At 35.7% G+C, this 25,058-nt stretch overlaps 1 protein-coding gene across 1 annotated transcript in view; it reads right to left on the bottom strand.

Annotated features, from left to right (window-relative positions):
• Positions 1-25,058, bottom strand: part of Ccdc102b (coiled-coil domain containing 102B) — a 280,080-nt gene that overhangs the window by 226,295 nt on the left and 28,727 nt on the right. The window contains exons 2-4 of the mRNA XM_026388692.2: positions 22,164-22,776; positions 19,553-19,773; positions 11,927-12,035 (exon numbers count right to left, since the gene is read on the bottom strand). Of these exons, the coding sequence (XP_026244477.2) occupies positions 11,927-12,035; positions 19,553-19,773; positions 22,164-22,760 (927 nt within the window). The 5' untranslated portion in view covers positions 22,761-22,776. The remainder of the gene's footprint in view (positions 1-11,926; positions 12,036-19,552; positions 19,774-22,163; positions 22,777-25,058) is intronic.

The following is a 25,058-nucleotide window of genomic DNA, read 5'->3' on the forward strand; positions in this document are numbered from 1 at the left end:
TATAGATACAGCATCCAGGAGTTCTTTATATCATGTATAATAAATATTTTTATGAATTGCAGATATAAAACAAATCATTATTGTGGTTTTAGTAAAATACTATGTGGAAGCATCTTCAAGATTTTCTTGAAAGTGATTCCCTTATAATATATTGCTCTTAAACTTAAAACTTTACAGATTATTATCTAAGATCCATCTTTCTCCTCCACAGCCCTGATTCCTTCAGCTCACACAGAAGTTGAAATTATTCATATCAAAGTTATTGGTGGAAAAAACACATTTTAGATCTTTAGTTGTAGATAAACAGACTTTTAAAAGAATTAACGTCATTTAATTCTTAATTAAATATTGCCTGAAGATGCAAATAATCACAATAGTGTGAAACTAAATCAAATGAAATAATCATGGTTGAAATAATTTACTAAAGCTAACACATAGACTTCATCAAGTAAAAATTAACGCTAACTTTAGTCATAATAAGAGAATATCTTACAATTCTTGCATGGCTTTAGAAATTGAAGTTTTTCTTTGATTCTGACTTAGTACGTCTCTATCAAACAGGAAATAGTGAACAAGAATTTGCCAAAATTGAAGTTTTCATTTAAGGAAAATAACATTGAAAAAATTTACCTCTTGGCCCAGACATGCCTCAAACACCTAAATGTTAGTATTTTTCTATTGGAAAAGATAATGTTAAACTTTCTCATGTGTATTTTTTCTAAATCAGGTTTTTATTTTAAAAATCAGCATGTTTATGTTCTTTATTGGTTTATAACAAAAAAAATGGTGATAATGTAGCAGATTACAGAAATCATTTGAAAATCACATAAAGTAAAAGAAGCCAGTCCATAATTTTATTACATGAAATGCCTAGAATAGGCAGATCTATAGCATGAAATGAGTTTGTGGCAACAGAAGCCACAGGGGTCACAGGGGTCAGGAAAATGAGTTCTGACTGCAGGTGGCTACCAGGTTCCTGGGAGGCTGATATAAATGCTCTGAAGTTGATTAGGGTGAAGGTCATACAATTCTGTGAATCTATTAAAATTATTGCATTATATACTTTAAATGTATGAATTATATGGTATGTGAATTGCATTTCAATAAATCTGCTAAAATACGTAAAAAGCAAAGAAAGATCACTTTAATCAAAAGGATTAGGGCAGTTATGCCTTCCAATTTAACTGGAAATTGTAAAGAGCTTCTGTTTGGAGCTCTCTTAATCCAGCAGACTGAGCCTGGCAGGGCCTGGGGCTTCTTTTGTCCGATTGGAGCCCCTGTTTCAGGAAGAATCCAAACCCCACTCACTCACTTCTTACGTGTGTCATAATCTAACATCCAGAGTGGGGCTCCGCAGGGAACTCTGCTTCTCACACTCAGAACTGAAATGGTGCCTGAAGTTGCACACGTGGTACCGCGTACTTTCCATCTCGGATGATTGCTCGCTCATCGGTGACTTACAGTTTGCTAACGCCTTCCCGAGCTCTCCCCCGACATATGGACATATGGCGTTCTTGGAGTCTCTGGCTGCCAGAGGAGTCTGACCTTTGCGCTTACTTCTCACAACCAAATAGCTGACAAAATCACTTTTCTTCTTTGGGGCTTTGTGCCTTTTTGGGTAAACAGTGCAGACATCTAGAATCAGCAAAAACCTGCTTGCTATGTGGTGGAAAGTCAAAACAAAAACCTGTCGGAACCGTGGTAAATAGGGCAAAGAAGGCAGTCCCGACTCTCAGCAACTTTCTGCTCCAGCCCTGCAGCGTTCATCTACCCCCCAGTAAGTCCATTTGTAAGTGGGAATCGGACACCGAGGTAGCAGAGGAGCCCGGAAGGATGAAAGAGTGTTTCTAACCTTAAGGCGATTATGCCACAGGGGACAAACCGGTCAGATGACCTGCCTGGGTGCCGCGCTAGCAATCTGTGCGCACGCAGGTACCAGCGCCGCGAGGAGGAGCGCCACCTCGCGGAGACAGGGGGCATGCAGAAAGGGAGTAGGACTTTCGTGAAGTCTGGTCTCTGATTTCTTCACAATTTGGGGACAAAGAAGAACTAGGGATGAAAGTAAATATTTATTCAGAATGATAAGCACAACTCACAAAGATTACAAATACCATAAAATCACAAAGTGATGACCCTAGATTTTTAATTGTAAATACTTTGATGAGCTGATCCTGGTAATTCATGCCTGTAATCCCAGAAATTTGGGAGGCAGAAGCAGGAGGATTGCAAGTTTTAGAACAGCCAAATAATTTACCAAGATTCTAAGCGACCTAGTGAGACCCTTCTCAAAAAAATAAAAAGGTCTGGAGTTGTAGCTCAGTGGTTAAGCATCTCTGGGTTCAACCCCTGTACTGAATGAAGGAAGGAATGAATGAATAAATAAATAAATAAATAAATAAATAAATAAATAAATAATAAATAAATACATGCTTTGATAAACTTTTAGTATGGCAGTGACTTTCTAGTATATTTTATTCATAGAGAAACCTTAGCCTTTCTTCCAGAACAGTTGATCATTTTTATGTGTGTGTGAATTAAATGGGATTAAATAAGATCACAGTGTTACCATGTAGGTCTATTCACTGTTTAGCATTTTCACTTCTGGAAGTTTGTCTATCATAGGTGTCTTGGAAAATACTTTCTGGGTAATTTTTATTTAAAGCTATGCTGCATTGTCAAGACAATTTCCATATCATCAACACACACACACACACACACACACACACACACACACACGAGAAACAATTCCAAAAGTATATTCCAGTGCCTACAAACTGCATGTAGCTTCTACTCAACTCTGACTTGGCAAGATCCCAAACATTTCCACAGCTATTCCATGTCAAGAACCTGGAAGAGGTCCAAGTAGAGGGGCCCTGATCTTAAACTTCATCAGCATCTCCTAAGTCTTCCTTTGAAATGAGAAATCATGTCCCTTCTTTGTATAATAAGATGTAGCTTAATTTAAATAAATAAATAAAATATGAAATATCTTTTCATCAACATATCCTTTTCTCTACCCTACATGCGAAATTATTGTAAGTCAACTTACAAATTAATATGCAGGGTAAGTTAAATAAATTATATATTTCATTTCAGAATTGAAGTTATTAAATAGAAACACACGTACTTCTTTGGGGCCCCATAACACAATTAGTAGAAGAGGAAAAATTGTTGAATGTAAAGAAGCTGGAACTTGCAGGGAATCAATTGGGCCAAATTATGACTCTTTTGAGAGGGTTGGATAGATTAGCCAGGTTCTTCAGAGAAAACTGATTAGATGTTTATGTGTGTAGGTTGGTTTTTGTGTGAGGGTGTGTATGTGCATGTGTTTATACATAAGTATACACATGCCCAGAAAGAATTATGTAAGCTAAATCCCAAGATCTGCAACTTAGCAGCCATAGACCCATGAAGTCAGGAAAAATCCAGCATCCAGCTAGAAAGAAGGCAGACTGGAGGTGTTCCCAGTCACTGTTGGGAAGGTCAGAATTTTGTTGTATTTAGGCCTTTAATTTATTAGATGAGATATAAGTACTCTGGGGAGGGTAATTTTCTATACCTAGTCTCTGGATTCAAATGTTAATCTCACCCAAAATACGTTCACAACCACACTGAAAATAATTGACCAAGTATTTGGGCATCCTGTGGTCCACTCAAACAGCCACACAGAATTAAACATCACAGTTGGTCTTTGGGATCTCCATGCTCTCTTCTAGCTTTGGAATATAGTGACTTAAAGCAGCAGGTCTCAAAGGAGAATACACTGAAGAATAATGAGCATCTCAGAATATAGATCCCTAAGAAGCCCTGTAATCGATTAAGTAAAAATCTCTAAAAGAGAGACCTGGAGATAAAGATATATCTGTTAGTCTATCTATAATTTTTAAATTCTTCCTAGCTGAATCTAATGAATTTTGCTAATTCATTATGACTGTATTAAAATATCTTAAATATTTGTATGGTATTCAGATTATACATGGGAGAGCTACCATACAAGATTCTGCCAGAACCTCATTTTGTACACATTAGACAACGTTGTAATATAAATATAAAATCATATCCCAATTGGCTTTGATCATAACTTCTGTACTATATTAATAGCAAAGGGAATTTGCCTCAAGTGGCAATTATACATTCTAAAGTATATTTCAAAGGGTCCCCTCTCTTACAGGATGCAGGCTATGCGTCTTTCAACCTCCTGTGTGATCTGTGGGAAAATGCTAGCTAAGTGCTCTTTTAGCCTTCTGCCTGTGATTTCTTAATGCTCGTAAATTATGGGTGCCAGTTAGGAAGCACCCAGCCAGGAGAGGTGCTGGGGACGCCATGGGTGTTCAGATGGCACAACCCCATATGGGGCAGCTACAAGGCAGTCCTTCGATGTGACTTGCCATGTTTTGTCCTGCTATCCCCAGCGCAATCCTGATTGCACTGCATCAAATTGTGCTCTCCAGGGGTGACCAGTGACCTAGGAAGTAGTCTGTAGCATTGGGGGATAATGAGTCACTAAAAGTGATCAAGACCCAGAAATGGGGTTTGTAACTCCAGATAGCCTGCTGGCAGGAGCGTGGAGATGGCAGGACTCCCCTCCCCCAGAGCAGGGGCTCCACACAAGACTGAGTGGTGACTTGGCTTTTGCACCTTCTTTTTTCCTCTTTTGTTTTCATTCTGGTTGTTGCTTTCTTGTTGTATTTCAATCCCCTGAGTGTTTTTTTCTATTATCTCCTCTCATCCAAAGGAATCCAGCTTTCTGTGTGGTTCAATTCCTGTGCTGTTCTTACATTCTTTAGTGCCTAAACCACATTATTTCAGGATACACTAGTGAAATAGCCACATAAAATTTATTTTACATGTTTGTTTTCATTTGTGTTATCCAACATTTTGATTTTGGGTGAGCTTATACCTTTTGAAAATGATTATGATTTTTCAAAGAATGTATACAGCTATGGAGTAAAAGGCAAAAAAAAAGAAAGAGAAAGAAAGAAAGAAAGAAAGAAAGAAAGAAAGAAAGAAAGAAAGAAAGAAAGAAAGAAAGAAAATTCTAACCTCTACATTAGCACAAAGCTCAATTTGGGTAGAATAATAGGGAGCATTATAATTTATGTTGCATTTGGTTCAGAAATTCCAAAAAGGAGGAGCACTACCCATTTTTCAATTATATTCCCCATGCAAGCAATTTTATCTCGTTACATACAAACACGCCTCTTCAAAACCCCACAGATCCTGAACTCCCACTTTGGTTCCTCGACCTCAGATTATGTATTTTAAAAGTCTAAAAGGGGATGTTTATAAAATAATGAAGGTTATACAATGTATGTGAAAAGAATGAACAATTTTCAGTTTATCATTTCAGATGTCTGTATGTCAGAGCATTATAAAGTGAGATAACATATTTTTGATTCAATCTGATTTTTCACCCAGCTATATATGCAATCAAAAATTTGATGTCAGGACATGGGGGAAAAGGTGGGATGATGAGCAAACCTTCAGGGAGAAGGGAAGAAGGCAGGTGACCTTGTTCAATCTCCTTCTCAACAGGACAGCTGGTCCTCCAGTTAAAAAGACTAATGCTGTGTACCGAGGTGGATCTTTATCTATGGAATAGTCTACACAGAATGTCCCTGCATAAGGTTTTCTTAGAGAAAAAAAAAAGAGACTTTGCATTTATGAGGCAAGGACCACTGCAAAATAGCCCACCCAGTGGAATAGAAATAAAAATATTTCATGAATTCTCTGCTCCATACTGGGTGAAACATCACCAAGGTGTAGGGTAAATTAACTTTCTTTGTAACTTTCTTAGAGACCTTGGTCCTTATTTCTTTTAGCCTAATATTACCATTATTCTCAAACTACTAATATGTACATCTTAATTTAATATTAGCTGATTTCTTTCCTTCTATTGTTTTAAGATAGTATTGCTTAAGTTAAATAAATGTTAAAATATCTGTTTTCATCTTCTTTTTAATTTATGTTTCCACAAGTAAAATGGATTAGGAATAGGCTAAATTTCTTTGATGAGTCTCATAATAATCTTAGAGTATATTCAGTCATCTCAGTGTTCTGAGGGTTACCTTGGCAATGCCTATAAATTATCCACTAGTAGTTTAATTAATTCTGACTTATGTAATTTAGTGCTTGTATCATTCTTAATTACATTTGTTTAAAAAGGTCTTGAAGGTACTTATGTCAGCAAAGTGGGTCCCATATGCTTCATTTTTCTTCTGCATTTGCCGAATTCTAATTTGGTGTTTTATCTGCCTTACTCTTTTCCTGATAAGCTAATTTATGTCATACAAAGAACGGGCTGAACAAATTTTCATGATGGATAGGACTTCAGGGATAAAGACTCATTCCAGTGCCCTGGAAAATCTAAAATCCTTAGGGATGCAGAGCAGTGGAATCATCAGGCTAATAAAAGACAAGTGTAGGATTTCAACTAGTCTCCTCACACCGCAGCTACAGCTGGTGCACAGAACAGACGCAAGTAGAGCTAGCAAGAAAAATACCAGGATGGTGTCCAACTCATTTCAGATCCACCACAAACTGAAGAACTTGTGCTCAACACCGGGTTGAGGCACATGAATACAAAGCTCTACTCGTTCTGATGAGGTCTTTCAAAATTTCCCACCTTGTATTGAGGGTAAACAGGAAAAGAAGCAGGTGTTGGAAAGAATGACTCTAATGAAGTGATGTGTAAACTGAGGTGCACAGCAAGGTGTGCCTGGCAGGTAGGAGCAGGGAAAGCTGCTATGGGGTTCTGGACACAGAAGGGTGGGTGGACCTAGCCACTGGGCAGCGTGGACCCAGGTACTGAGCAAGTCCTTCTGTTTGTCTGTTGAAAGCAATGAATGCCAGTGTAGCTAGAGGTTCACATGGCCAGGGAGAAGATGAAGAAGAGCAGAGGCACTGCTGACCTGTAACCACTGGGGCCATCACCCCTGTAGATGCCCAGCTGCCCCCCAAGACTCCACTCACCTCCCCAGTGGATGAGAGATCATCTGGTTGGTGAGTTTAAAGGGGAACCTGGAGATGTGCAGCTCTGTTCTCCCCCACCACCACCCATTTCCCTGGGAAAGAGATGTATGTGGGAAGCACACACCCTGCAATCTTTCTCCAGAACACAGGCCATGAAGTGACAGGGTCCCCTGGGGTAAAAACAGCTGCATGGATGTAAGGCAAGCTCTTAATATGAGGGTTCAGAATTAGGAAGCCCACGTTCTCTTAAATATAAGCTGAATTCTTCATCATTTATCAATTACAATGAAAGCAGTATTTTAGCCAACGCATTTATTAATAAGATGTCATATTAATAAGTATCGCTGTATTAGATAACATGTTGACCCCAAATGGGACACTAGTTAGATTCTTATCTAATCTATTTTCTTTCTCCTTTTGGGTAAAACATTTGAACGTATTTCTCAACATAGAATTCGGTGTGGTTCGTCCACTGAGTAACGCACCTGTGAGTTGGGAAGAGGAAATCATGTGCTCTACTCCGAAGCGTGGCCCATCTAAATCATTCCCACTTGACCTCTTTCCTTTTTCCTAATTTTTATCCTGGTGCCTATCATCCAGCTATGTGGCCTCTGAGAACCCAGAGGACCACAGAGTGGCAGAGTGGAAGAAGACTGCCCTCCAAACAGGAGTCAGAGGGATGGTACTTACTTAAAAAAAAAAAAAAAAAAGTCTGTTGGATACTATTAGCTAAAATTGTGTCACTGCTCAGCAGTTAAGGTAGAAATGAGTGGTGTCATCACTGGGCATCCATCAAATGTCTCAAGGTGGTTTGGCCAGGTGAATTTGCATTTCCTGGTCTCCCAGAGTTCTTGGAAGACAGTGCTTACTTTAAGTGCAAGGGAGGTCTTGGAATGTTTCAAACAAATGTAAAGCTTTGGAAATGTCTCCTTGGTTGGTGGATGGAAAAGGGATCAAGTAGATCAGGTGTGGTGGTGAGGAGACCTGGACGGAGACACCAAGCAAGAGATCGTGCTAGCTCTGATGGGGATGGGGCAGGAATGGAAAGGGTCGGTGCCAGATGTAGTTTGGAGGGAGAATTGAAGAGACACATTAATGTTTTCACTCACTTCTATGGAATTATTTCTTAAGTCCCAAGAATAGCAATGAGACAATGTTTCCAAATTAGCTTGGCTCTTACAACTGTGCTAATAGTTCTCCAGATGCCTATTTCTAATAAGAATCTTCAAGGACCTTTACTTGGTAGGCGTAGAACAGCTTCCCCATGGCATATCTTTTAAAAATGTAAGTGTAAAATTTTAGCTTGTGCAGCTAGCAATTCTAACCTATTTCCACCACATCAGAAAGGTGTTTGAAATGTCAGAGGTAAGACTCTGATGCAGGCTGTAAGTACAATCGGGGTAGCAAGAGATGCCTTTGCCTCTGAACATAATCATTCAAAAACATTTAATGAAGAGCATTGCAAATTATAAACTATTAGACATATTTTATGATCATAAAATGATAGAATATTTTATATTTTATTTAATACAATCCATAAAAGAATAAGAGGTAGAAGCACAGTATTTTCAAGAAAAATTTAAACTTTCAGGTTTTTAGATTGAGACGATTTAAAATGTTAGCAGTATTCTCATATATGTCAAAGGATTGCTTCCATTATGGAAAGAATAAGAGTCATTGATTCTTTAAATGAGTTGTCACAGTTATTTGTAATCAATGTTTCATGCATGAATATTTGATCCTCTAGACCATAAGATTTCATAGGAATGATCATTTCAGCACACTTAGAATTCGTAATCTAATTCCAAATCAATATGTATAGACTTGCAAGGAAAGAGCTGAATAAGTATTAAATTCAACACAGGAACAGCATTTTGGATATAATTACCTCTATTGCTCATTGTCTTGGTTGCATTTTAAATACTTACTTAGATTTTACAATTAAATTCTTACCATTTCTCTTCTCTAAATGTCAGTGATTTAAGAATGATTTCTCACTAAAGCACACCAGACTTTTAAATACATTTTTAAAAATCCAGCTCGACCAAGCACATCTGTTTCCAGCTCTAACAATTGCTAATCTTTCCATCAGCAGTCCTCAACCAGACATGAATTTGCTTTTAAACTGTTTCTGGTATCCACAAAAGAACTGCTCTTATATTTGAACAGTTTTATGTATAGAACCATAAAACCAGACAGTGAAAGTGAAGGTAATTATCAAAAGTTTTGAGGAGACAGAGAGTAAGAAAGAATAATACATATAAAGTTTCAACTCATGCATCATGACACACTTTTTCTGAATGTCAATCAACTTGTATCTAGACTTTGAATATTTTGTCCTTACACTTACCTGACAATACCATTTTAAAATATACCATAAAATCCTTCTTCTGTTATAATCCATTATTAAAAAGAATTAAAAGATATATAGTTATATGTTACTAAGTATTCTTATTCAGTTTTGAATATTTTTAAACATTTCATCATTATATAAAAATTAAAATAAATGTGCATACAACATTCATACAAAAAGATTCTAAGAATAACATGAGTTACTTGTTAGGAAGTGAAAAGAGATTTTTGTCAATCCCATATAAATAGAACAAACCATTTATGTTTATAAATTTTCTTCATCTATAATAAAAATTCTTTATTCATTTGTTGAGCTTTCTTCTATTCTGAAAACCCTACCACTATTATATATTGTAAAAGCATCACATGTGTATTAATATGTAATTCTGTATGGACATCAAACAAAGAAGCAATTTATATTTTATAATTGTATATTTGTTTTATTTTTTTCACCTAAATATTTTTGTTGATTTGTTTAGAGTGAACATTATCAGACTTGCTACCAAAAATCATCTTTGAATATAAAATATCAAACATTTAAAAATATACATATTTCTTTATAAACCGAATTGAAACCATGACTTCTTCCCCAACCAGTTGCAATGTTAGTGTTAAATTTCTTGAATAAAAACGCTTATGAAACTCAGTGACATTATCAAGTCTGCACTGCACACTAGTGGCAAGAGATAGTACATGCATGTGGCCTTTTTGAAAATTGGATTTCAGACCAATTTTATCTCACATATTAGTTTTCTTAGTCAAATTTAGAATCCATTAGCATATATAGCATATACATGTATTTAAGAATAACATGATTTTTCATATTGTAAACTATTCTTCCAGTAAAAGTAAACTAATTAATTGCAAATGTTTGTACCCAGAGTCTCCAGGTTCAGTTAGGTACTTGTGCATATATAAATATCACCAGTTCATATATTCGTGTAAGTGTATGTGCATGTATACGATATCTGCATATTTCACATGCACCTGCTAAATGTTAACCTACTTGAAAGGATTTAGTTGTCAGTATTCTTGCTCATTATTTTCTTTCCTTTGATTTGCTCATTTTTCTTTCCCGAACACTAACCTGATACAATGAACACAGAATATGTACAATTACTTTCCTTTTTAATTTTTTTGGGGGGTAGAGTAAAGGATTGAACCCAGAGACACTTTAACACTGAGCAACATCCCCAGCTCTTTTCATTTTATCTTATTTTTATTTTTTATTTTTTTGACACAGGGTCTTGCTAAGTTCCTTAGGACCTCACTAAGTTCTGAGGCTGTCTCTGAACTTGCGATCCTCCTGACTCAGCCTCCCAGGTTGCTGGCATTACAGGTGTGCATCACCTTGCCCAACTTTCTTTTTGTTTTATTAAATTTATTTTTAACTGATACCTAAAACTTAAAAATTGTATATGTATCTATGAGACACTGTGTGTCGTTTCAATACATGAATACATTGTGTATTGAATACATTGTCGTGTGTGCATTGTTCTGAACATATCTATCTCCTCAAATATTTACCAGTTCTTTATGGCAAAACATTCAAAGTATTTTCTTCCAGATTTTTGAAACACATTACCATTGCTATAATTACCCTACTGTGAAACACCAAGCCCAAACCCCTTAGTCCCATCTCAGTCACCCCACACTGCTTGACTTCCACTAGGCCTCCTTTTTCCCTGGCCCCAGCCTGTGGTCACCACCTTTCTACTCCCAACTTGTATGACATCTGTATTCTAATGTTCACTCTGAAGTGAGGCTGCTCAGAGGATGTCTTTCTGCGCCTGACTTATTCCACTTAACACAATGATCTCCATTTCCACCCACATTGTTGCAAAAGGAAGGATTTCATTCTTTTCATGTCTTTGAATACTAGATATTAATAAACCATTCAAATGAGAGGGTCAATGACAATATTCTACAGGCAATAATGCCAAAGAAATGTAAAAAGGCAACTGGGGGGTGCTGGGGTTGTAGCTCAGTGATAGAGTGCTTGCCTATCACGTGTGAGGCACTATGTTCTATTCTCAGCACCACATAAAAATGAATAAATAAAATAAAGGTACTGTGTTTATCTACAGACAAAAAATATTTTTTTAGAAAGAAAAAATGGTTGATCATGAATAACTATAATGCCACCATGAATAGAACCTAAATCCACTAGGGATAAATTGATATTTCAGTCTGCTTCATTAAAGAATATGAGCAGTTAGTTGTTTATGATGGATGGTAGGAAATACATCGTGAGCAGTCCCTTCCCAGGAGTCTGTAGTGGGTACTGGGTACCGACCATCATGTTGATCAAGAACCATCTCACCGTCTATATGTACACCTCAAATATATACAACAGAGGGTTCTAAGAAACAGAAATATTAACATAAAAATGCAGCACAGTGTGCCATTCAGAACAAGACTCTTACTGCCAGGGTGTGACTAGGTCAGCTACTGACACGTGGTTTCAAATAGTTTTCTTTAGAGGAATTTCCATCTTTTAGCCACCCCGTCCTCTCTGCCATGCCTTCTGCCCTGGGTTCACTGGGTTACCAATTCTGAGACAGGCAACCTGCTGCCCTCTCTCCTCTGAATCTGGACATACCTCTTGCACGTTGGCCTCCTTGGAGGCCTTCAACTCCTCATACTTCCATTTCCACAGGGACAGAGCTGACTCCAGGCGTTCTACCTCCTTTTCCAGAGCAACACGCATCCTAAAACATTTAAGTAAAAGAAAGTGAAATAGACATATTTTGAAAATGATTTTAGGAATGTATCAATTTTTGTGTTTTCTTTCTTCCTAATCTTTGTTACTTGTTAATGGCCATTATGAGAGAAAATGTGCTTTCAATGTATAAAATGTGTAAATATTGACTAAAACTTGGTTGAATTTGTTATTCTGGCAATTAGCTTTACTGTAGATCCAACAAAGTAAACTCGGCTTTGCCAACACTGCCCTTGTGCTTGCTGCCGTGCATTTCTGTCAGTTCCTCACATTTCCATGACTTCCACCCACAGAAGGACATACATGTTTCTAATTTCATCGAGGTTTTGACACATCTTTCTCTTGTAACCGTATATGAATGAAGCATCCCTCTGAGATGACACAGAACACCAAGAAGCTCATCTAAGTTTAAAAATGAGTCACTTATTGGGGATCGAAAATATTTTTATTATTTGCAATTTAGTTTCAACAAAGCAATTTCACTGTGATCTCTATTTAAACTACTGGAAATAATTTAGATTAATGTTCCATTTGTAGAAATAGAAACAGAAGTAGGATAAAATCTGGTCTTTTAACACCTAAGCCTTTGATTTTTTTTTCCTTGCCCACAATGTCCACTAGAGTGAGTCACTGAAAATAATTGCTGTATGTGTGATTGTCATTAGCATAGGTTGACCTTTACAGCTGCCCTGTCCTCACCTGTCTGAGATATTAGATTTCTGTTCAAACATCCTCCTTCTTTTTCCTCATTTCATGATGGAGTTGATTTCCTCATTCCTCAACTCTAAGCTCAGACAGGGGATATTAGATGTGAAACAGCAAAAAACTAGTGAAAACCGCACATGCTCAGCTCTAGCTAAATAAATTCTGAGTGTTATATAACACTGAGATTTTTGTGTTTGATAGTTACAGCCTTATTGTAATTATAATTAATAAGCACACACAGATTTATTTTAGTGATGGTAAGTGCTATTAGGAAAATCTTGAAATGTATTTATAAAGTAGAAAATGCATGTAGAATCAAAATTGAGCATCATTTACCTATCTGTAGGAAATATGAATTTTCCTAGTAGCAATGCTGTAAGAATAATTCAAATAGTGTCAAGCTATAAATATATTAGTTTAATCCAATCAAACGGATAAGGAGCCTATTAAAGAGTTATATAATTGCATTTGCATGAATCAAGCCACACAAGGATATAAAAGACTTATTTACAGCATAGTTTAACTACAAAGGACTCAGGTTGAAAAAAATCCACCATAATTTTTATAAGAATTTTGATTTGCAGTCCTTATTATCACAGCAAATACACTAAACAAAACTACCAAATGAGAAAGTTCAGTGTAAAAGTCTAGGTTTCAAAACTGTGCCTATGAATATCTATGCTTCCCATTAATAGCCTCAGCTCCAATTTCTGATGAGCAAACCCAGCCAGCCAACACCCAAGCTTCTTACCAAGTTTACTTCTGTCCCAATTAGTGACTGTGTTTGGGATGTTGAGAAGAAAAAAAAAAAAACACAGAAATAGTGTTTGGGATGTTGAGAAGAAAATAAGTACAGGAATAATTTTCAGATCACCAAATATATTATTTTGTGTTGAGTTAGAAAGTATGTCTACAAATCATTGAAATACTTTAGGAAATACAATACCTATTGGGCACATGGAAACTTTAAATTTGGGATGATAATGCATATTAGAATATTAAAAGTTTCAGGTATTGACTAGCACTTTGAATTTAAGTTGAATAGTCTAAAAATTGTAGTTCTAAGCTTGAAACTTTGTTGGGACATTCAAGATAATCATCATAAAATTTTAAATTTTGATTTATTAGGTTTGAATGAATAGAAATTTGGAATATTGTCAATATTTGAAAAATTTAAATGGTAGACAAAATGTAAAATTACTAAAAAATTAATCAAAAATTTTAGTTAACTACATTTGTGTAATGGAGTATGTTTTGATATTTTGCCTAAAACTAATTTTGTTATTTGAAAAATAGAATGCTAAGAAAATTATACTTGAAAAAATTGATAAATTCTAAATATTTAAATCACAAATTCAAAATCCTATATATTCAGTAATCAAGTGTTACCTTTTGACATTGCATTTAAATCAAATGATAATTTAATAATTCAAATTAAGTTAAACTTTTTGGGCAAAATAATGTGCATTAAAAACATTATATGATCACTGAGAATGAATGTTGACCCACGTTGCTTAATATTGTTTTATCAAAATTATTGGAGTTGTTTTTCTTTCAGAGTTTTTACCTAGTTGAAGAAGATCATCTCTCTCTCTTTCTGTCTTTCTATCTCTTTCTCTCTCTCTCTGGACTCTGGTTAGGTAAGGATGGTTCAAACACTAGCTGGAGGACTTATAATATAAATAATTATATTATTTCACATATACTTTCAGTCACATAAAATATAAAGATATAACTACATCTAGGTTATATCTAGACCTAGACAAAATATCCAAAGCCAATCCATGAATTAAACAGAATATAATCAGGCCAAAGTAAATTAAAATTAATAATGACATGTTTTCTATATAAAGCAAATTAGTAACATTTCAAATATAGTACTATTTTTTCTCTGTACGAATGCACCTTAAATAAACATCCAGTATAGTACTATTTTTCTTTGTAAGTATACATCTTAAATAAACATCCAATATATCAGTTTTCTTAAAAAGTCAAGTACTTGTAATAAGTAAAACACTACACTTTGATCATGTACAGGAGAAGGCAAGAAATTCACAAAAAAATAATTAAATGAACATGTGGTGCTTGAATATTTTTAGCGTGGCCCTATTTTTTAAAAATGTGTGGTTTGGTGCAAACATTGAGGATATTGCACATCCACATTTATGCAGCAGAGGGCACCCTACAAGTCCTTAATATTTTATCCTAATGAATTTATTCCATTTCAGAGAGATTTTCAAAAATGATTAATTCTATAGCTAAATGTACAATTGAAATGAATGCCAAGGTGATGCTACTTGAACTATAAGAAGCAAAGAAAAAAATCCCATATCTACTTAAAAAATATTACCTATTTCATGTACACATTATTTAAAAGAACAAAATTAAAAACATAAGACTCAACAAAAATAGATCATCTTTTATTTGACATTATGAACTTTTAAAAATCAGATTGATATATATGAAATGTATTGGTTCTAAAAGGTAAAATGCTAACTAAGATTACTTTTATGGAAAGATGTGATATATTTATGTCTGATTTTTTACATATTTTTTTAAGAGAGAGAATTTTTAATATTTATTTTTTTAGTTTTCGGTGAACACAACATCTTTATTTTATTTTATGTGGTGCTGAGGATTGAACCCAGCGCCCCACGCATGCCAGGCGAGCGCATTACCGCTTGAGCCACATCCCCAGCCCCTCTGTCTGATCTTTAATACATTATTATCTATCATGATCTCACAGTAGTTGAAGATTAAATTTAGATATTTGTACAGGAAGACTATTCAAAACATTTCTTGGAAGTGAAGTCTTGAAACATTAATATCTGGGAATGAATACTAATAATTTTGCACTCTGGAAAATTGCATTGAAAAAAATGTCTAATCAGTATTTCCTAATAAGTCATTAGTTTCAAAATATTTTTGCCAAATAAAAATAATTGAGCATGAAAAACATAAATGTATTTATTTTTATGACAGTCTAAAATTTAGAGTTAGTATTTAACTGCTAACAATAAAAGTTACTACCAATATACTTTCACCAGCAACATAGATGTTATTTTGTGATCACATTACCAGCTATTTATAATTACATTTTTATCAATGGGTGTTCTTAAGTTGCCAACAAAGCCATGTATAATTTATTTAATTAGATAGGAAATGTAATTAAGCACATTAACTCAGACAACAAGGCTTGGAGGTAAAGCAATCAGGGACAAGTGCACTGTCATGCCACAGAAATGGTCCAAGAAGACCCCACTCCCTACAGCTTTCTCTGACTGCTGCCTGAACACTCTCCAGATGTTAGTTTTGTATCTAGCAGCAAATATATTCAATATATATTACTTTTTGCATTTTGTTGAGTAATAGATGTACATATATGTAGGAAATAGAAATGTCATATTTATCTTTCTAATTATATACTATATATATTTATATATATATACATATATATGTGTATATATATATATATATATAAATCTTCAAAGCTTTTTAACTCACTACGCTTTCTCAATGGTACTTTAAATCTCATTTTATTACCAAAAATTTTCAACACTTAATGAAGCAAAGCAAAACATAAGCATGCTACTTTTATATAGAAAAACAGATTAAGGAACTAAAATAGGATGAACTGAAGCTCAGCTTAAATGACACAAAGCAAGCATTTATAAGGGACAGAGTGCTCTGTCTAGTTGAAGTGGAAGACTGATTCAAATGCTTAGACATTTCATCAAAGTAGCTTACCTCATGGCCTCCTTTACAGAGGATTTGGTAGTGCCAAAACTCTGCTCTCTTAATGTGTAGGTCCACCTAGGTCTGTAAGAACATCAGGATTCCTACCCTCATTCCAAATTTTGTACCTGAGATATCTTTAAGTGTATATATATATATATATATATATATATATATATAGAGAGAGAGAGAGAGAGAGAGAGAGAGAGAGAGAGAGAGAGAGAGTGTTTCCATATATTGGGAAATTGTTCATAAAACTAAGCAGTGTTCTGAATATGAACAATATAATAATTTTAGTGGACTTGATGAGAGGTTCTAGAGAGGGACATACTTGGGTGGAAATGATTCCCTGTATTTCTGCAGCTGGTTCCTCTTTTCTAGTCAAGAGTCTAGATGGAAACACAGAAAAATTATATTCATAGCTTCTTTACTGAAACCACCCACTCATTGATATTCCAGGAAAGGGTCATAAGATTAGACAGAATGCTAGCAATACTATATCCTTGGGAACATTCTCTTGTGGTATAAAGACTGCAGTTGCCTCCTGTGGGTTCCATGCAAATGCTGATTGACAGACACACACACCAGGACTCATGACCCCTGTGGAATTGTTTCTAAGAGGCAGTGGGAAGACAGAGCCAGACCCCCACCCTGCTTCATTCTTTGGCATATCTAGGTTTACATGGTGAAGTAGCTGAGAACCCAGAGTTTACTTCCTCTGGGGATTGACAATTCAGTACAAGGAAGTCAGAAATATGTTTTGTGGATGTGTAGGACTGGACGCATAAAGGTAGCATATGAATACCATTAAAACCGGCATCCTAGACTAGCAAAGGGTTCTATCTGGAGAAATGCAGAACACTGTTCCTATTACACTGTGGCAGATTTGAGAGAAGTGTATGTAACTACAGAGAGCTAAATCCTTCAAGAAATAAAAACTAAGAGGCTCCAATTTCACTGAGACTTCAAGGGCCAGATGAGATTTTAACATGCATACAAGTGTAAATCATACTCAGTTGCGTTCTTTTTTCTACTAATGTTTTTTTTTCCTCTATTAGGAATTTATACTTGATGGTAGAATAATAAGTATACATTAGTACACAGATGACAATTTAACACAATCTATAAATGTTGTGAAGCACAGATAAAAAATCTGCAAAAAAGGAATTAGCATTGCTCGAAAAATGGAGAGTGAATAGTGAGACACTTCAGGCTGATGGAGAAGGAATGGCAGATAAACAGCTGCAGTACATTTGCAAAGCTTGTGCACATGCTTATTACTATTTGAGTCAATATAAACCAGATATCAAACATATCATATTTATATTATATACTTATATCATCTATAAAAGTTGATATTATATGATTATTTAAATATGTGACATATATAGAAGTATATAATATATACTTATCATCTATGGGTGTGTGTACATCCCTATTCTTTTTCTAGCTCTACCCATTTAAAGTCTTTTAACTAAGGAGATGGAGAAATAATTACTTTCAGATTTGGTAGGTATATTTTAAAATGCATCAAAGATTCCATCCACATTATGGTAATGCTTTTAAGCTAATCATGAAGGAAACACACACACACACACACACACACATACACAAACACACACACACACACACACATACACAAACACACACACACACACACACACACACACACACACGGAGTATTTCACATTTTGGCCTCTTTCCCAGACACCATCTGTGTGTAATCCTCACAAGGGAGCCATGAAGAAGAGGATGGGACAAAGGTGTCTCCCACGTGACCAACTCCTCCCTGCCCTGATCATGAAATAATCCACACTCCTCCCATTGCCAGGGGCCCTCACCCTGGAGCCTGAGTGGGCCAGTGGGACTGCCTCCACCAAAACTGTCAGAAGAAACACTCCCTGACTTCACGTCATTAAAATGCGACCTCTTTTCTGGGTGATCTTAAGATGCTCTCATGCAATCTAATCACTGGGCTGGGAGGAAACCACGCAGTCCTATGGTGAGTGCTACAACAGAGACCCCTGATGAGAACCAAGGCCAACCTCCAGGACTGTGAGTGATCCAAACTTCAGACATCCCACTCCCAGCCTTCCAGCTACCTGAAAATTTGAGCCATCCCAGCCAAAAGATGAGATGGGCTGTCCAGCCATGCTTATGATGCATCGATGGAGTACTTGGAGGCATTGCTTTAAGAACCAGGATTTTGCCGAACACATGTAATCCCTGAGGTTCAGGAGGCTGAGGCAGGGGGACCATCAATTCAAAGCCCACCTCAGCAACCATAGGGCCTAACCAACTCAGTGAGACCCTGTCTCTAATAAAATACAAGATTGGGCTGAGAATATTGCTCAATGGTTGAGCAATATTTAAAATGCATCAAAAATTCCATCAATCCCCAATATCAACAAAACAAAACAAACTAACAGGATTAGGAACATATGTTACTAAAGAATAGCAGCAGCATAGTAGCGCCACCTTGTGTCCTTAAGGGAAACAGTAGCCCAATATCTCTGTCTAGAACATGTCAGAACCAGGGAGGAAGGAGGTCCAGGTCACCTAGTCTCAAGTCCAGCGTGCTTCCTCTATTTCACCTTGGACAGCATGTAAGGGTTCCTTTCTGTGATTAATGAGTCACAAAACTGATTTGTCCATTAATAATATTAACATTTATTCATCTTTGTTGACTCACTAAAGTCTAATAAAGCTATAAAACATGGAGAATATACAGTATTTTGAAAGTCTACATTAAAAATCCAAATACATTTACCATTAGCCTAATGAGAGATGATAACATGTTAATGGTAAAAGTCATCTTAAAAGAATGGTAAGGATTAACAAGTTATGAGTTACTTTTCAAAATTAAAAGTGTGTGTGTGTGTAGCTCATCTTTTCAAATCGTACACTTTTTTTTTTTTCCAATCCCTGGGGATTGAACCCAGGGCCTCACACATGCTGGGCATAGATCTTACAACTTGTGTCTCCACGTAGGTCAAATGCATCATCAAATGACCAGCTTATCAGACTGAAGGAATTCTGTTCAGGGAGACAAAGATGAGCACTTACTCTCTCTCCTTCCACAGGATTTCTTGGAAGTCTTCCAAAGGCAGCTGCCAGGCTGAGACTTTAGTCACTGCATTCTGGGGGGACAGGTTCCCTGCTGGCATACTCAGCCCAGGCTTCAGGGCACAGATTCCAAAACCACCCTTCCTGAACAAATCAGTGCTCTCTGGATTTGGTTTCATCTCCTCATTTAATCTTAATGAATCCAGAACCACACATTCTTCCTGAGAAAAGGAAAACATAATCCAATTATTGTGTTGAATATTTAGACTCAGGAGAAAACTCATAAGCAAAACATTCTCAAAGTAAAATAAATGTTGTGATAAACATCAAATCTATATTTGCATTTCATTATCATTCCCTAAGGGTCATATTGTGTGACCCAACAAAATCACATTCTCCTTCAAACTTATTTCTGTCTGTATTCTAACATTATTATAAAACAATTTATCCAGGGGTCCACTTTAACTTGCAGTTTGTCTTCTTTTCCTAATCACAACTAAAAATAAACCTGGGTAAATTTGAATAGATGTAGAGTTTTTAGTAAACCGATTAATTCTTTTTTAAAACTTATTTTGTCACAAGGCCCTTGAGAGTTTCAAAGTAAAAAAAAAAATGATTTTTTAAAACATTTTTTTGAAGGATGGGATAGAAAGAATGAATTTTCAGGAAGGTCCTGAATGTTTTAATATGCATGTTTGTTTAATTTTAGTTCACTAGTCAGATCTCACATAGAAATTAAGACATTTTAATAAACATGGGCATCAATTACCAGGACAGCACACTGAACCAAAAATCCTGTGTAATAATTCCAAAACTCCGTTGAACTCATGTTGTGGATATTTGTTTATAATTTAAATTTGACCTGACTTATGAGAATTAAATAGAAGAAAGCTAAGTGCAATTAAACTTTCAATGATACTTGATTTGTAGTATTTTCTTTTTAAAATACTATATGAACACCAAGTTACCTAGTATTATCCATGTCTTAATTGTCTTCATAATTAATATTGCAATTATTTACAATACTTTAAAAACAATAAAATGAGTCCTGTATTTCATTTTTAAGGTCTAAGAAAAAAAAATCATTGGTTAAGTAAAGTGTTCACCTAAGTTCTATGTTCACAGGTTTTCTTCTTGTGTGTTCAGAGCTAGCAGTGAAACTTGTCAAAGTAAAGAAACCAAGTGAAATTTCTTCAATAGAAAACATTTATTTTCTTGCAATCACAAGGCATTTTATGTATTTTTTCCAAAATAAAACTTTGAATAAATACATCTATGTATTATTTGTTCTTGACACTAATGACACAAAGATATTCCAAATGAAAGTGTAAGAATTTAAGAATTTCCCAGCATAATATGTGTACAGAAAATCTTCCATTTTCTCAAATACAGTCTAGTGACTTCTATTAATAAAGAAATATTTTGTGGATTTATGGCACATTATATTGACTACATTCCTGTAGCCAATCTCTATTTCCAAATTTATATATTAACAAAATTGAATTTGGAGAACAATTCCCATTCCTAGGAAGATGTACATAAAGATACTAGCAGCCTGCCTTGTCAAGGTAAGCAAAAGCAATTAGAAGACCAAACCAGTAGAAATAATCATGTTACTTCAGTCTGTTGAAATTCTTCATTTGCAATGGGATATAGACTATATCTAACATAAATTGCAAACAGTATAAAAAACTTAAGATTTTAGATAAATTCTAAAGCTGCAAGATGTTGACCAACAGGTTTTTAGAGATGGAATTTCAAAGATGGGGTAACAATATGATTTTATGGACCAAGCTTTCATGAGTTTCTAAAATTTCCCTAAGTATGTCCCTAAGCACTTACCAGATCATAAAAAGGGGAGGAGATTATCTATAAATGAATGTATGAACTATTAAAACACATTTTTTAGAAACTTTATTTTATGCAGAATTCCCATAAATCTCAAGATGCAAACAACTCTAGAAATTCCAAGTATGAATCATGGGATGTATTCTTTATATTTGCCCAAAGTTATCTTTTTCCAAGTAGCAAGGCTAGTCTAAAGCCTTAAGCAACAATCTCCTCTAATAATGTATGATTATTGACACACTTAGGGTGAATGGAGAGAAATCTCTCCAAATATTTTCTGTTCACATTTTTTAAATGCTGCACCATTTTTTTGCTATGTTAGTAAATTCACAATATGATTAATCCTGTTCCTGAAAACTCCATACCCATCCCTGATAGCTCAGAGCAGGGCTGTATTTGGAGATCGGGTCTTTGAAGCAGTGATCAAGTTAAAAGGGGGCATTGGAGAGGAATCAGTGATGCTGTCCCTGTAGGAAGAGGGAATCTGGACACAGAGAAGAGATGAGGTGAAGACACAGGGAGAAGACCCTACAAGCCAAGGAGAGAGGCCTCAGGAGAAGGGAATCCTGCAGACACCTTAGTCTTGGACTTCTCTCCCCTAGATCTGTGGAAGAGGGAATCAGTGTCCCATGGCCCACCCAGATTGTGGCCCTGCTGGCCCAGGGAGAGGCGCTGGTGGGTCTGTTCCTCTCCTTTGCCCCAGGGGTCTGAACAAGGTTCAAAGTGCGGAGATGTCTGGGTTCCTGAGCGGATTTTTTCTTACCTTACTTTTTGTGTTCTCCTCCTCAACAAGTTGTCTTTTCTCCAAACCCATGAAGCCACACATTGGTGAACTAGTTTGAAGCTGGTCTTTCTGGTGGTGGGACCCTTCAAAGCCAGGAAGCTCCAGGTCCTGGGTTACTGTGGCTTCTGCCACCTCCTTTTGAAGTGACAGACTTTGCTTCTTTTTCAGTGCGCTCAGCTCCTTGGTGGCCATCTCTAGTTTTATTCTGAGTTGCCTTCCTTCCTCCCTGGCACTGTTCCTCTCGGCTCGAACTTTACTCCATTTTTCTCTCCAGTTGGCAGTGCAGTCCGACCACCAGCGCATGGTCTTTTCCATCTGAGCCGCCCTGGCCTTGACTTCCTCGAGTTCCCGCCTGCGGAGTTCCTCACAGATATCCCATTTGTTGGCGTTGAAGGGATGAGCACTGAAGTCACAGGCTGCAGGAGAGGATGGCCCACAAGGTGGCAAGCAGGACCCGCAGGTGTCCCTAGGGCAGGGGCTAGGAGCTTCCTTGTCACAGCATGGCTTGATGGACGACTGTTGCATCTGGAAGATTTGAGTTTCCTCAATTAATCGATGAATGGAATCGAGGTTCATATTTGTCTCTCAAGGCCTAGGAAAGGACACAAGCACACATTTGAATTTCCATTGTCATGGTTAGATCAAGCCCTATACTGAGAAAACGAATTGGAAAACAAAGCATCTTTTCAGTATTGCATACTTTCTCTCCCAGTATAACCAAAATTATAGAAGAATTCATGCATTTGTAATTGCAACACTGTCCATCACAAAATTAAAAAACTGGAATATTTGTTGTCTACTAAACTACACAATCGTCTCCTTGGCTCCTGCTAACTAAACCCAATTTGTTGAAGTTGAATGAAGTCTCTATTCTACTCTGTGTGCAGAAATCCTTATGGCAACCCCAGAGGACAAACCATGACGAGTCTCCTTCTTCCCTAATGATCTCCACCTGGGGAAGACAGGCAGGTAAGCTCTGCTCAGAAGAGAGCATCAATATGAAAAGCTCTCACTGCTCTGCTTTCTTCCTACCTGAACTAGGATATGGTTTGGAAAAGCAAGGTGAAGTCCCTCTCATAACATGTAAGTTGAGAACAAGACAGGTGAAGAGAGACATTTCATGACTGAGATGCTGCTTAAAGCCTAGAATGCATACCTCCAGTTTCTTTGTCAGATGAAAAGGATTACCTATATTGATTTAAGCTATGATCCTTGAGTTTCCTGTTGATTACAGTCAGAAGCATATCTACCTAATACAAAAATTAATTTCCTACCATGGGAAACATTGTGATAAGCTCTAAGAATAAAATATTATAAATAAGATGTGGCCCTTGTTGTTGAAACTTCTGTAGTCTAATGGACGACACGAATATACATACAAATTTAAAACATATAATTTACACTACAAAACTGTGTTTATTTTTTTCAATTGCTTTTTGGTATATATTTGTCAATTTAGTGCTAGATTTTTGGGATATGTTCAAGGTGTATTACTAGTTGTGACTATCTCCCACAAATGAAGATGTATACCTGAATTGATAACACTAAAAAATCATTTCAAAGCTTTGTAAAGGAATAAAAATAAATTTTCCATATATATACCAAATTACAAAGTAATTTGTAAAAGCATATCATTTTAAAAACATGTGTACCTATTACTTTGTCTAATATAGCTATATTGGAAATATAATAAGTAACATTTTTTAAAAATAATTGCTAATACTTGAATTTTCAAATTAATACAGTTTTATGGTTACCAGTTTTTGTTGTTTTTATTCTCAGATATTTTTTCTGGTGTAAATAATTATAGATGATATTTTATGTGCATGATAGTAATTCCTCTCTTCTTTCATTTGCTTTTATATAGTTACAGATCATAATCCATCTTCTTATGACCCATCTATTTAAGAACTGAATAACTTAATAACTGATTTATTATAGCCATTTACTTATAAAATTAAGCCTATGTCCATTAAAAAGACTACATAATATTTTCTAAAGACTATACAATTAAGTAACTTTATAATACTCAAGTTAATTACTATAATATTAAAATTAATGTGTATTAACTTTATTTGTAAGGGAAGAAAAGCACATTTTAATAAGCACTTTATAGTGATGCCAAACCAATTCACTCCCTATTATAGTACTTATTAAAATAATGTAGATTCATGGTTGTAATTACATGATGGCATCTGTTCATCATGTTTGAATTAGAGCTGACTGGAGTAATCCATCCCTACACATTTACTATAATTCAGAGGACATAATAATAAAACTGACCACACTTTTCTGATAATTATTAGATCAAGATCAATATAAAGAGAGAAAAGAACAAAAGAAATTCATAATTGGAAACATACACACACATATTTAATTACATTTTCTTTCTGTTGAAATTCCAAAATGAACACAGAGAATTTAATTCATCGTATTAAATTTAAGTTTATCCTTGCCATTTTTCAAAACAAATCAGTATCATAAAATTCTAATGTCCTTAAAATGTCTCATTAACTTTTATTTCACTAGTATTTTGAAGAGTCCATAATTGGATTCTGGTACAGTCCGATCTTTCCCACCAATTAACTCTGTATTTTTTTCACATCTGACTAAATAAAAATGAGTTTGGTTTAATCCTTCAGTCCTTGAACTTAAAATAGTATTTCCTATTCCAAAGAGTTTTCTCAAGCAAAGATGACCTGCTTGAGGTGGAGATATTCAACATCTCTGTGGATTCATTTAAGTAATTGTTTTCCCTATATATACACGTTCAGCCTCTGTGATTTATTTAAGATGACTGCATAAGTATTTGCCAGTAATTGTGGCACAAGGTCTTTGATGTAAGAGAAAACATTTTAATGCTACTGACTTTGG

The sequence above is a fragment of the Urocitellus parryii genome, chromosome 13, assembly GCF_045843805.1.
Source record: "Urocitellus parryii isolate mUroPar1 chromosome 13, mUroPar1.hap1, whole genome shotgun sequence".
In the NCBI taxonomy this organism is placed as follows: domain Eukaryota; kingdom Metazoa; phylum Chordata; class Mammalia; order Rodentia; family Sciuridae; genus Urocitellus; species Urocitellus parryii.